This window comes from Mytilus californianus, unplaced genomic scaffold (assembly GCF_021869535.1).
Source record: "Mytilus californianus isolate M0D057914Y unplaced genomic scaffold, xbMytCali1.0.p SCAF_6, whole genome shotgun sequence".
In the NCBI taxonomy this organism is placed as follows: Eukaryota; Metazoa; Mollusca; class Bivalvia; order Mytilida; family Mytilidae; genus Mytilus; species Mytilus californianus.
This window is the reverse complement of record NW_026262712.1, coordinates 93,705,502-93,720,113: the sequence shown is the minus strand read 5'-3', so window position 1 is coordinate 93,720,113 and position 14,612 is coordinate 93,705,502. Positions and strand designations below refer to the sequence as shown.

General features: G+C 32.0%; 1 protein-coding gene across 1 annotated transcript; it reads right to left on the bottom strand.

The window, feature by feature from the left end:
- Window positions 1-4,318: 4,318 nt before the first annotated feature.
- On the bottom strand, window positions 4,319-5,712 carry LOC127706982 (acetylcholine receptor subunit alpha-1-B-like). The gene has a single exon (XM_052211728.1). The coding sequence runs from the start codon at window positions 5,558-5,560 to the stop codon at window positions 4,412-4,414; it is 1,149 nt and encodes a 382-aa protein (XP_052067688.1). The 5' UTR covers window positions 5,561-5,712; the 3' UTR covers window positions 4,319-4,411.
- Between the last annotated feature and the right edge of the window lie 8,900 nt (window positions 5,713-14,612).

Here is a 14,612-nt window from a genome sequence, read left to right as displayed (position 1 = left end):
ATAAGTATGGTATCGACGAAGACCCAAATTTAATGTAAAAAAAAACATGAACATGAACAAGGGAACAGTACCAGTTTTAACATTGTAAATAAAGGTTATCGTAAATATTGCCCGGTTTGGAAGAAGTTATTGTATATTCATTGAAATTGAAATTACAAAATCACAGGAACAATATCCATGATATTAATTAGAATCATACTTGTAAGTACAGTGAAATATATACTTTTTTTATTTTTATTTTATTGTAAACGAATGGCCCACTCATTTGACAACATGGCCCATTAATTCTAAAAATGGCCCATTGAATTTATTTTTTGGGGGCCCTGGGCCCATAGAGAAAAAAATCCTTCCAGATAACTGCAAACGAGACAATCAAAAATCATAATAAGGAAAAAAAAACACAGATACTACCATAACAAAAAAAAACGATGGAAAGAAAGGCAACAGTCTAATAAACACTACGCAGAAAACTAAAGACTGAGTAACACGAATGTCCAAATATACCACTGGTCACTTTTAAGAAAATCTTTCATTATTGGCGATGCTTCTGATGGATGAAAAGGGCTCTTCTTCCCATGAATATTTCTCCCTATTGGTTACTGAATTTTGCATAACATGAGCAACATTGCGGGTTCCACTAGTGGAACAGGATATTCCTTACCTTCCAGAGAACTTTAGTTCACGTCTAGATTTTATTTGAGGGGAGACGTTTTAGTTTTGCTTTAGTTTTCTGTATTATCTTTTGTGGTATTCAATGTCTTAGTCATAAGAAAATGGTTTTATTTCAAATTGTTAACATATATAGTAGGAGACTTAAAATGTTCCAATGTTTTATTTTGGTTATGTCTTATGTATAGATATACACCACTGGTGTCACTAATTGACCTGGGAAAATCCCAAAACCGTACGTACAACGTCCGTTTTGATCTGCTCAGTTATCCTTCCAGAGCACTTGTTTCGCCAGTTTTAGTTTAGGTTCGTGTTGCTCAGTTATGTAGTGGTCTGTGATGTTTTTTTTTATGGTCCGTTGTTTTTCTTTTCGTCTCTTTTGTTTGCCATTTCATTTTTTGTCTTTTTTTCTTCTATTATAAGTTTGTTTTGATAAGAATAACAAACTTTGTATTTTCATTCTCCAAATATTGAGTCATGAATTTTATATGTTGTAGTAATACGATGAACTTTTTAAAAAAACGTACAAGAGTTACTTATCAAGATAATATATAAAATCCAGAATCGACCAATCACAAACGTTGTTGCAAATTTGACCTTGTGACGTCAAACAATTTCCCATAATGCAATGATTGCATATAAATAAAAAAAAAAACTTAACATTGCAAATTAAGTTAAAACGACAAATATACCAATTGAATAATAAATATTGCATTTGAATGACAAATTATACCATTTGAATAAAAATTATTGCATTTAAAGAAAAAATATACAATTTAAATAAAAAAATATTGCATTTAAATGAAGAAATATACCAATTAAATAAAAAATATTGCATATAAGTGAAAAATATCAAATTTTTGCAACCAATACCATGTATAAATACCCTGTCACGTCCGGTCTATATTTTGTTAGATGTTTTTTTCTGCTTTGTATCGATCTGATGACCTAAGTATGGCATCCCCACAACAAAAAACACTAAGTACAGATCTGAGAGTACTCGCAATTACTGACAGCTAGTTGAAAGCCAATAAACAACTAATAAAAAAATCATGCATCTAAGACTAAAATATCAATCAGTACTAATCCAACATCCAATGGATTTAGACTACATGGCCTTGTACAATAACAAAATACAGGTATCGACAGATTGTAGAGCCATGAATGTGCAAAAGTATATAAAAATAATATTTAGATTGATTTTAATTTACTTATAACAAAATCACCATTTATACCAATAAAAACGATATTCAAAGATCTAATTACAATGTTGAATTGGTAACCTTTAAGAATAAGATTATTCAAAGGATCGATAAGTTTACCCGTATCGTATCTACATTTCCGAGCTCGGTTGACAACATTTCGGGAAAAATTAGGGTGTGCTATCCCGTTTGAAATAAGTTTCACTACAGGTACAGCCAAACTTCCGAACCAAATCTTTGTATCTATGGAAGAAATTAGTCAAGGTTTTAAGTTAATTGTGGTATCGAAATGCCTGACTTAATAATTTACCAGTAATACATAGATTAAGTTCATTGAAATCCAAAACGTCACTACAGACACGGGAATAGCGAAAGAGTTGTGATACATAAACACCGTAAAATGGTGACAAAGCCTTTGGCAAAGAAACATCACCGTCCAAAAAAGGAAAATTAACAGTAGGGAACGAAAAATGTCCCTTTTGTCCTAAATTTTTGTGTAAAGTTTCCTTAGTAAAACTGAAATATCTAAATCTAGGAAAGAACAGTTATTACTGTTTATATTTGATTTATTTAAAGTAGGTTCCTTTGGGTAAAATTCGGCAGTATATTTAGAAAATTCTTGATTATTTAACGAAAACATATGTCATCAAGATAACGATAAGTGTTGTTGAGCTTATCAATTAAATGCAATTTAGATAGGTCTTTACTGAGTGGTCATAAACTGTAATTAATAACAGTACTAGAACAAGTCTACTATTATAGGGGCGCAGTTAGTGCCCATAGGAATACCTACAACCTGTCGAAAAACTTCATTGCAGAAACGTTCATAAATTTTATCAAGGAGAAAATTAACAGCTTCAATCATCTCATCACACCTCCATTAAGTATATCTAGCATATTTACCTTTCTAGAACAGTTTGGAAAGCAAAATCAAGGTCAAATTTGTCTGAGGAAGTTGCAACCTTAGCTTAATTTCATGAACTTGAAATTTAGATGAAAATTTAGGATTAAATCATGTCAATAACAAAGCACTGAGATCTAATATTCAATTAAAGCTTTCTTACAATTTGACGAAATGTATGTATGCTTGACGAATCATACGTGTAAACCCGTTGTAGGGATCCTTCATTTTGACTTTTTTAATTATTTATAAAATTTGACATATTAATGTAATCTTAATCAAGGGACTTAGATGGAGTTTCGCCTTAACGTTTGCTTATCAAGGATCATTACACTGCATACAACGACATATGTCAAACTTGAATTTTCGTGTGTGGACACGTACGACGTTAACATATAATACCACCGAGGTGAATAAAATTTGCTTCATATAGGCTCGTCAGAAGAAGAATAAATGTACCCCTAAATAAAAAATTATGTGCTCAACCATCACTCCCGGTACTGACCAAGTGGTAGCAGATTAACATCACTGGGGTGGTGAGTCCAGAACAATGAAAAGAACATCTGTAAGTCTTATTGCGATGAAGGTTAAACAGTATAGTTAGTATAACTATTAATAGTTTGTTTACTGTGGTAAGCATACTGGTTAAATTTTATTTTGAAACCATAGTTAAACTTTTTTATCTATCTGTTAGGTGTCTTTTTTAAAATATAGATGCAATCACCAAACATTTGACATACATTTTTTATTGAGATAAATTCAAAGACATTGTTACACTGATGTTTAAAAAAATTGTTGATGGCGGATGTTTGATAATTTGTTAGAAATATGCATTTCTTTTCTGTACTCGGGGCGATTAAAAGCTTGTCATATTGTTTAGAAACTGGTCTAACCTTGACAGCCTGTAAATATGTTTTGGGGTATTTGTGTTGTTGTGTTACTGTCTCGTTAATATCTAGCCCACATCTCCTTTATTTCCAAAATCTTTGATGTATACTGATAAAAACAAACCTGGGAACATATTTTATTATCTGCACAGTAATCTAGAGTTTTCTCAATTCGCACATTTAAGAATGTTTTTGATTATCTTTGACATAAACATTTTCCCCAATCTATTAAATTTTCACAACTAATCTAATGAGAACATAAATGCATGAGTAGATAGCACATTTTGACCGTGATTTCCAAATCATGTATTTGTTCGTATAGGCAGAGACATATATAATACGTTATATGTTATGTTTTATATGGCTCTGGTATAAGTTACTCTCCTTTTGGTAGCCGCATTTTGCAGGTTTCTTTTTTATTATGTGTTTTTACTTACTGTCCTATATTTTTGGTAATTCCTGTTTTCCTTTCTGTGTATAATTACTAAAATTCTGGATATTCCGAATTTTGTTTATATTTTTTTATTTTGTCACTTGAATGCTGTGAATGTACACAAAATAGCTTTAAACCCTGTCAACCAAAATAGATACAGTTTTTTTTCTTGCTTTATTATTTCAAGCTCACAGTGTTAAAAACGTAATTTCAGAAAAGTAGAATATGCGCATCAATAGAGAGGATATAACATACCAGTGAATCTTCGTTTAAAAATATTTATATACCTTAAAAATCAAAATCATATTCAACACGAGTATCAGTGCAAAATTGAGACAAACAAAGCAACTAACATAAACATTTGAATACACAACGACAACAACAACATGAAAATATCTAAAGATTTCGAAACATCAATCCAGGATACTTGAAATGAATTGTCTGTTCGTGTAGCCTCATTATCACTGGTGTCACCTCCATTTTGTAATTTATCTTGACCGTTTGGGAAGTATTCCCGATGCTTCTGTGAGTTACACATGATAACTAATCGCCGGAGAATCGTCGGAACTGAACGCGTGTTGCATGTATGGAACAGCCGAAGTTGTATGATAGTGAGAAGACAAATTATGCAGCTAAATATAAGGTTGCTGATTAAAAAATAACACAATCTTGACATGGTTCGTGATGTTTTTGGTAGATGACTTGATATCATTGTCATGAATACAGCTATAGCTAATAAGACTGTTATGGAGAAGGAAATTCTTTCACCTGACGTCGACGGTAATAAAAATACGAACGAATTTAGAAAAGTGAGCAATATAGTTGGAAACATGATGTTTACCAGATAAAATAAAGGGTTTCTGTTAATGGTGAATAATACACTAAACATCGATCCCACATCAACATTTGAAACCATTGCAGTTGTCTTCTTTAGCTGCCAGATTTCGTGCTCACTGTAAAGTGTAAGAATTGCATGGTCAATTTCAGAGTGCATGACAATTTCTTCTTGTAATGTCCCCACTGGTACAAAATGGGTGGCGCATGTCTGTTGGTCAAATGGGAAATGTGTGACGTCAATAGAACACGACGTAACTGTCATATCTAATGGTGTCCAAATTGCCGTGCCATTGTTGTAGTACCTAACCGTCATAAAATCTTCTCCAATTGCAGACATATCATCGAAAGCATTTCCAAGAAATAAATTAGGTTTCCAGACATCATTTTGTCCAAAAATCATTGAATGTATATTTCCATATTCCGTTTTGTTCCATATCATTCGATTATCCTGCCAATTTATGTTTAACATTCCAATTACAGAAAATTTCCCAGTAACTTCATCAAAATCTTTTATAGATATCAAACTGAAGCGCAAATTCACCTTGGTACTTTCCTTGATATCATATATTGGTCGTATCATTTTGTTATAATCATTTAAAAGGTCTGAATATAGTCTATTTGCTTCATCCATTAAATCTCCAACTGACCTTGCAATACATATATAAATAAAGAACAACCTAGTAACAATGTCAGCTGAAAAGGAAAAACAGAAAGTTTCATTAACTTTATGATATATACAAATGTGAAATATATTATAAGTACAAAACTATATAGGACACGTTAAAAGGGCGCTTAAAAGGAATTAAACAATCAACCAGGGTGTTAAAATACTTTTTAAAATATGTTCTGGAATTGGAAGCAAATTCATTGTGACGTCACATTATAGGTAGATTCGTTTGTAACAACACCAATGGTGCCCTGGCCGATCATAGAACTATTAAGACTAAAATTATCTGTGTTCTCATGAGCTACAATTGTTTTTGTTTTTAAAATGCTGGATAACGATCGCTTTTTGAAGAGAAAACATTAACCCTATTGACATAAACAGTAAGGCTGGCCAGCAACATTTATACAAATAAAAGGTTTACTCTTAATAACAGGAACATATATGAAGATCACGGTGTCCATTTTGGCATTGTTTTCCATAATTATATGACTAAATCATGAAGAAAATTCCTTTCACGAAGCTAAATGATGTTATTATTGTTTATAAAAATCTTTCTCGGCTTAGATAGGAGCGTATTTTTCGAATGACGAACGTGTACGCAAAAGTCTTGCTCATCATGATACAACAGTTGCATTATAAACTCCAGAGAGTACCACAGTCTTTGTAGTCAGTTATAGTTCCCGAGAGTACCTGAAGCATGGTAGTTCATGCTTATATCCCGAGAGCGCCTCAAGCATGGTAGTCAGTGCTTATATCCGAGAGTGCCGAAAGCGTCAGTGTATATTGTGACTCGAACGTCCCTTATTTGATTTTTTGCGTATGGTTAGTAGCACTATTTTCACACTATTTCTCCATTTTTCCTAATCGATTTTAATAGCTCAGTGAATCATGTACACAAACATGTTCAACTCTTTCTCTAATTTTTCCTTAGAGGAGTTTTCAGAAATTAATTCTGTTGTAGTGGGCTAACATCATTCAATTTCATACCCGAGTGATTCCTCAGTCACATATGTTCTGCAAGTAATATAGCAAGTGTCAAATGTCATAAAATCTTAATCACTATGAACGAATCAAATTTACAAATGATTAAATGTTTTGTTATTAGGGAATTCTGTGTTAATCACAAACACATCCCAAGTGCAATAAATATTTTATAAGTCTTTGTGTATTTCCATAGCAAGAAGACTATCAGCTATAATGATAATACTGTTACGAAGAATGCGTTCAAAAAACTTTGAGTAGATTATCATTTATCCACTGCTTTTGATTAATGTTGACATAGAAAATGAGAGTATATGGCTGTTTGTATTAGTACGAGATTATGAGCTCATTGTCTGTCATACATGTATGTCTGCTGTCCTTAGCCTCATGTTCATGGTTCAGCGAGTGCTAAAATAGGATACCTATATTAGGTATATGGGTCTCTTACAAGGCCTATATACATGTCCTTCAGACAGGGTTCACCTGACCCTAACCTCATTTCATGGATTAGTGATCAAGGTTTAAGTTACCTGATTAGGGCTGTTTCTTAGATACTGTTAGCAGTAGGCCATTTGTCAATGTTAAGTTTTTGTGTTTTGGTCTGTTTTTCTAATACTAAAAGCAATAGGTAAACTATATTTGGTGTATGGAATGATTGTAAGGTGTACATGTCTGTCTGGCAGATATCATTTGTCCGTGACCTCATTTTCATGGTTCATTGGTCAATGTTAAGTCCTCTTTTAAGATAATATAAGCAATAGGTCCACTATATTTGGTGTATTGAATGATTTTAATGTGTACATGTCTGTCTGACAGGGTTCATCTGAACTTAACCTCATTTTCATGGTTTGGTCTGTTTCTTGTATACCATATATACAGTTCAACAATATTTGGTGTATGGAATGATTGTAAAGCTGGTTTGGTTTATCTGACCTAGTCTCATTTTCATGGATCATTGATAATTTTAAGTTTTTGTGATACTTGTAGTAAAACTTTTTCTTTAGGAATATCAACATAAAATCAATCGTGATATTAGTAACGCATGTTAGACATTTCAGCTTGTACACTCTTGTTAACACAACCAAATGTGTTGAAAACTGTGACTACCATACATGTAGATGTATCTAGGAATCTGTGGTAACAACTTGAAAAATATGTGATCTATCCTGATACTTCTTGTCTGTATTGAAACAAGTCATGATAGTTCACACCATCTTGCTTGTAAGCATTATATTTTGTTAAGAAAACTTATTTCCATATTTAGTGTTGTGAAATTGATTTCACAAAACAGCTATCAGGGTTGAAAGGCAAATCAATATCTTTGCAAAACCAACAAATATGTCTACTCGTCATTTTTGAAATTTGGTAAATTGTTTTGGTCTTGCAGAGAATTCAAGGTCTAAGGTGACCCCCAAATAAAACTTCACCAATAAATTAATAGATTGTCTTTGGCAAATTTTATCAAAGTAAACTTTCATTTTCAAAGGTCGGAGAGATGTTTGAAAGTTCTTTTGTATATATTGTACAGAATAAAAGTTTTCTGAATGTCCAATGGCAAATGTTTTAAGCATACTTTTTTTTTTAATGGTATATAATTTTATTTGAAATTTACATTTTTGAGAGATACATAAAGTACCGGTACCTTATCCCGGCCTCGTTAACGTTAGTATATAGCATTTCTGTGATAAGGTTAATACTTGTTAGAACACAATATACAGTTCGGCTAATAAATAATATGCAAAAGATTAAAAAGAGAGTAATATGATATATTATAAATTTTAGTTTAAGAAGATAAAATATTTTTTTCTGCAACCAAATTGTGGAAGTTTTCACATTTGCCTTTTTTATTTGTCTTTTTTTTAAGTGAATAATACCGTTTATCTTAAGTCACCTTGGATATACAAACCCTAAGCAGTCCAAGGCAGTTGACAGAGGGGTCCCTGCTTTTATTTTACATATCCCATTTGCTACGGACAATACAAATGGGTGGAAAAAAATCTATATAATATATATTCAATATAAGAATATTAAGGATGAGAACATTAATGATAAGTACCTTATGTAGGTTCTGCATAATAAGTAAGAAGGGCGAGATATATGGACTGCCACTGGTTAATGAAGGTACAATGTATGTTGGATATGGGTAAAATTTCCCATTTTTTCCCCACGAGGCTGCGTATTTATATATCCAGCTGTTTGCACACCCTGTCTAAGCAAGGGTTTATCTGACGGACTTGGTAAGTCATATTTCAATACCAATGTTAACTCTACGAGTCCAGTTTTAAAAAAAATTTACATCTCCTTATTATCTCACCAAAGGCCGATAATTACGTTACTTTACAGCAGGTGGGTCAAACCAGTGTTCACACATTATTATGAAAATTGCCATTCAAATTTTTGCCGCAATGACATACTCAACTTTCATTTTTGAAATCAAGAACTTTCCTTATTTGCTTCTTTTTTCAAAAAACACATTTAAAAAAATTAAGACATAAGTTAATGTTTGCCTATACCACCGACTAATTTAGCGTGTGTGCTGAGCTGAATTTTGAAATTACAATGATCCTAACTTTTCCTGAACCAAGTCATTGCTTATATCCACTTCATTTGAACTTTGGTGGATAGTTTGGCAGTCTTTCCACATCTCCTCATTTTTATATAAGTAGTATAAATTTTGTTTATATATAAAGCATTTAGCTTTTAGTCTTTGGAATTGCCCGGTAGACTGCTGGGGTCCTAGGCTAAATTCCCGACTGGGTCAAAGCATTTGGCATTTAGGGATAATAAGAGCGATATATAAGGTCGGGATAATAGATCCAGGTTGTAATTAACCAATTTGTATCTATGGTCAAAGGTGGAAAACAGCAAATTATTGAAGTGTCGGTTTTTTTTGTGTAAACAAATACTTTATTTAGTGAAACATGTTCCTCGAGTTCCGGAAATTATCGAAGTATGATATGAGAGAATTAGTTAGATATCCTCTTAACGCTAACAAATACAATAAAAAAAAAACTTCCAAGTTAGAAGTGGTTGATTGAAAGTGCTTTTTTGTGTCCATGATTTGATAAATAATATAAATGTGTAAAGTTAAAATGTAGGATATGACTGTCAAGTATTTATTCTTTGCTTGAACATTGTTATATTCAAAATTGTGTTTGTTAAAATATTTAACCATTACCAAAAATTTTGTCGTGAGAAAATATTTTACATACTTCGGAATAATCTAGCTCCTAGCCATTACTTAAAAATGAAGATATTTCAAATTTAAAAAGATTTAATGACAGTGACAAAATGTAATAATACGCAAATCTGATAGCGTGCAGATAAACCCCCGATGCTTTTTATAACATACTATATGGGTTTTACTCGCTGTCGAAGGCCGTGTGGTGACACGAATTTTCTATTGTTTACGGCTAAACGTTGCGTCATTGGCAGTCATACAACATGTCAATATTTCGATTTTTCTTTTTTTTTCGCACAACGCCATGCTTATAATTCTGTGCTTTTACAATTTTATGTGAAAAATTAACAAGCTACTCCGTATTTCTGATCGTGTTTCCTTTTTTTTTGTAGAAAGTTTTGCGTCGCTTGTTGTAATCGGGACAGGATGCTCTCAGTTTTGAGAAGACCCCTCAAAGCGATCGTTTCCAAGACGAAAAGCACGCGCTCGTCGTTGGAAACATGCGTTAAAACTGCGCACTATTAAAGGGCAGAGCCACTTTAAGTTGTTAACTACTACGTCATTTGGTCTCTGGTGGAGTGTTGTCTCATTGGCAATCATACCACATCTTCTTATTTTTATATAGTTAGATCCAAACGTTATTATTAGATTATACGAATTTTGAAATACATTTATGTAGTTCTATTTTGGTAACTGATCATGTGATTAGATACTTTATATTTTTGTGAGTTGAAACACTTACCCAAATTAAATCTTCAGTAACCTAGGCATACTAAGAAAAAATACCATATGAAAGTAAAGAATGAAATCGCTGTTTTCTTTTTGAAAAAGGAAATGAATCAAAATATTGGGGAATGGCATCGTATAAAAAGTGAGTTCCTTATAAAAAATTTGGTCGTGCCATAGAAGCGACCTTTCTTGGACTTTATTAAAGAATCAGGCTTATCTAAGATGTGGATAAAACGTTCGAGTTTCTTTATTTTAAAAGCAAAAACAAAAAAACACGTTGAAATGAACTATGTCATGTTTGTGCAAATGTCTTTTTTGCAAATGAAAATAACACTTTATAAAGTTCGTGCGCCTGAAGTGCTTTTCTGGATTTATCGCAACACATGAATCTCTGAATACGTAGAAACAGGACCCCAAAAAGAATAGCTAAATGCAGCTAAGGTTAACATTGCCTGTGGAGTTGGAATCTTAGTTTCTTAGTAAACTCTTAATATATCGACGGGAAATTTTATTTTATAAAAATAGGTTAAAAATCATGTCAGTTCCGAGGCACTGACTACTGAGCTGATGATACCCTCGGAGATTAACAGTCCACCAGCAGTGGTATCAACCCAGTGCTAGTAAATGGAAATAACACTTTATACATTTCCTGTGTGCATGAAAGGATGAAATAAAATATGGGGAAGTTTTGTTCCTAAATACGTAAGATTCTGAAGCATCTCGTTAAAAAGAAAAAGAAAACAATCATTATCTAATAAAACAGGTTCGTTGCTTTTCTTCTTTTCCGTATTAGTGCTAAACTGAAAAGATTCTATAGAGTTCAATAATTCCTGAAAATCCGAAAAAAATAGTAGAATTAAAGATATATCAATATGATTCAATAGAATATAAGTTCTATTCAACGATGAGAATAATTATAGGTTCACAAACTTGTTTATGCCTGGTTTTATTTTGAAATTCACATATCAACTATGTCTTTTGTGACTCTTTAATATTCTTTAACAAGTCATCTGAATTTAGAGACACTAACAGTCACTTAAACACTGCAAATAACCGGTAAATTAAACTATTATATTATTAGTTTCTGAATTGAGCTTAATTTTTTTAATTTTACGTTTAACATGCCCTTTGATACATATCTGACAGCGTTAATTATAAATAGAGGGAGAAGATACTGGCCACGTTAATTATAAATAGAGGGAGCAGATACTGGCCCCGTTAATTATAAATAGAGGGAGAAGATACTGAATACGTTAATTATAAATAGAGGGAAAAGATACTGACCACGTTAATTATAAATAGAGGGAGAAGATACTGACCACGTTAATTATAAATAGAGGGAGAAGATACTGAACACGTTAATTATTAATAGAGGGAGAAGATACTGGCCTAGTTCATTATAGATAGAATGAGAAGATACTGGCCACGTTAATTATAAATAGAGGGAGAAGATACTGGACAGGTTAATTATAAAAAGAGGGAGAAGATACTGGCAACATTAATTATAAATAGAGGAAGAAGATACTGGCAACGTTAATTATAAATAGAGGGAGAAGATACTGGCAACGTTAATTATAAATAGAGGGAGAAAATACTGGTCACGTTATTTATAAATAGAGGGAAAATATATTAAGTGATACTACTATTAATAACCTTCTCCAAAAAATTTTGAAAATTAAAAATTGTAACCAATATTGTATTGAACTCTTTTGTTGAAATTTTCACTCAATGTATACTATTGCCGAATGGTAACCTTTTCCGTGTTTGGAGCTTGCGGAAAAGGGGGAGGTCAATTTGTGAAGCAAAAAACAAAATGAAATTATTTACTTCAAAAGAGAAATACAAAAAAAAGTTTTTCATTATACCGTTTGGTGTTCTTTCACTTCTAAACGTACACTAAATTCAAATAAGGTATGTTTAACAATTCTGTATCAGCTTTTCAAAGTACTAAGGTGAGATGGGGAACACAGTTTTGCCATACCTTCGCAAGTGTAATCAGGAAATTGCCCCCATTTATCGCCTCTACCACCACATATGAAAGCAAAAATATTCCTTTCGCTTGAAATTTGTGTTCACAATCGAAAATCTATTCAAATAATGGTTAATAAAAATTTGATGAAGACTTTAATTGTTCAATATTCAAAATGAAATATCTTGGTGTGTTTCTTTAAAAATAATTATAAACATATTAATGTGATATATAAAATGGAAAAAAAGGAAAGTTTTATGCCAACGGGTAAATTAAAAACATAACATAGGAAATAAAACATACCGTTCATGTTCAATCCTAACAGAAAACAGAAATGCAACCTATCAATAATATATATAACCCGGTTATTCCTTCGAGATTATTCAATGATTAACACATTAACATTATGAAGAAAAGAGTACGACGCACCAATATGAACTCAAAAACAGCGGTTGTCCGTTGTTGTCGTCTGCCTTATTTGTTTGTTGTTTGTAGTTTCAAGCATTTATCAGACCATCGGTTTTCTCTTTTGAATTGTTTCATATTTTGTCATGTCAGGGCCTTTTATATATCTTACTATACGATATGGGTTTCTCTCATTGTTGAAACCACTTCGCTGGTCTCGTGGTGGCGTGATCGCATCGAGTGCGGAAGGTCGTGGGTTCGAACCTCGGCCGGGTAAAATCAGACTTGAAAATTGGTATTTGCTGCTTCTTCTCTAAGCACGTGGCATTTAACAGTAAGAGCAAAGAATGGTCGGCTCGGAGTCAAAATAATGTGTCGGGGTAGAGTGATTTAGTCTTCTTGCGGACTGTTACCTTGTGAAGAAGCACGTTAACAATCAAGCTTAGCGTGTCAATCTAGTAAGTACAATACCAGGTTCATATCTATTTATGTAGTTTATTGAATATCGACTTTAAATAAAACTTTGAATTGAATTGAATATCATATTCTCATGTTCTCGTCCTGTATATACATTCTCTAATACGGTATTATCTTGTATCAATTTACTTGTCCCTGTGGTTTTGTCGTCTTTCATTAATTTATTTTAGAACATACTCACCCATTCTCGTCCAATGGAAAATCAGTATTTTCCCTTCAATCTTTCATATTACATGGCTTTCCATGCACTATGAAATGCTATACATGAATGAATTTTCATTGTAGATTAATTATAAAAGTGAAATCTTAAATATTGAACTTACGACGTGTACAATGCCCCGAGGCAATTTCCATAGGAAGAGATCAAAAGAAAAAAATCATGAATACTGTTGTTTGTCTAAATTATAATTGAAAATAGGAAAATAGAACTATAAACGCGTTTTAAGTTGAGATTTCAATATTGTAAACGTTATATAATGGTACATATATTTGGAAAAAAAATGAAAAGGGCGCAAAGGTGTAGGGTAAAATAATATTTAATGTAAATTTTATACCATAACTTAAAATCAATGTTTTTTTTTTTTCATAAAGAAACAATGACTGTTGATATAAAAAAGCAAAGGAAGTTTATGAAAAAGAAACAATACAGAAATGATCGTTATTTCAAAATTTATTGATGAAGTTTTGTCATTATTCAAAATTATACAATTTTAGAAAAGCTGATTTATATAGCTTTGTGTATTTTTTTTTATGAAGGAATTTTAGATATATCAGTATTAAATTGTACTTGAAGCAGAAGAAATCTCATAATAATTTATCTATGTTTGTTATCAAAAATCTATATCATTGCTATTTTATTCCATCTGTTGAAATTACCATTAAATTATTTACATCAATTTTACTAACCATGTTAATTAACACTTTAAATGAGCTCTTATCAAGATAGATTATTACAATGGGAGAGGCTAATTTTGTAATGTCACTCGAAGGTGTGAATATGTTCTAAATTGGTCAGACAATACTTGGTCATGTTTTATGAACATTCAAAACACTCGGCTACTCCTCGGGCTTTAAATATTCATTAAACATGACCAGGTATTATCTAACCAATACACAGAATCGGTTGTGAATTAAACTCAGTAAAAGAAATATTAGTTTAACTTTAATTTTCCTATTGTAAACTTTCAAATATGTATGAGAAGCAGCATTCGGGTATCGTCTGTATGTGGAGTAAGTTTCCCAATTGATACATCATTTCAGAACTTGCGTTTCCT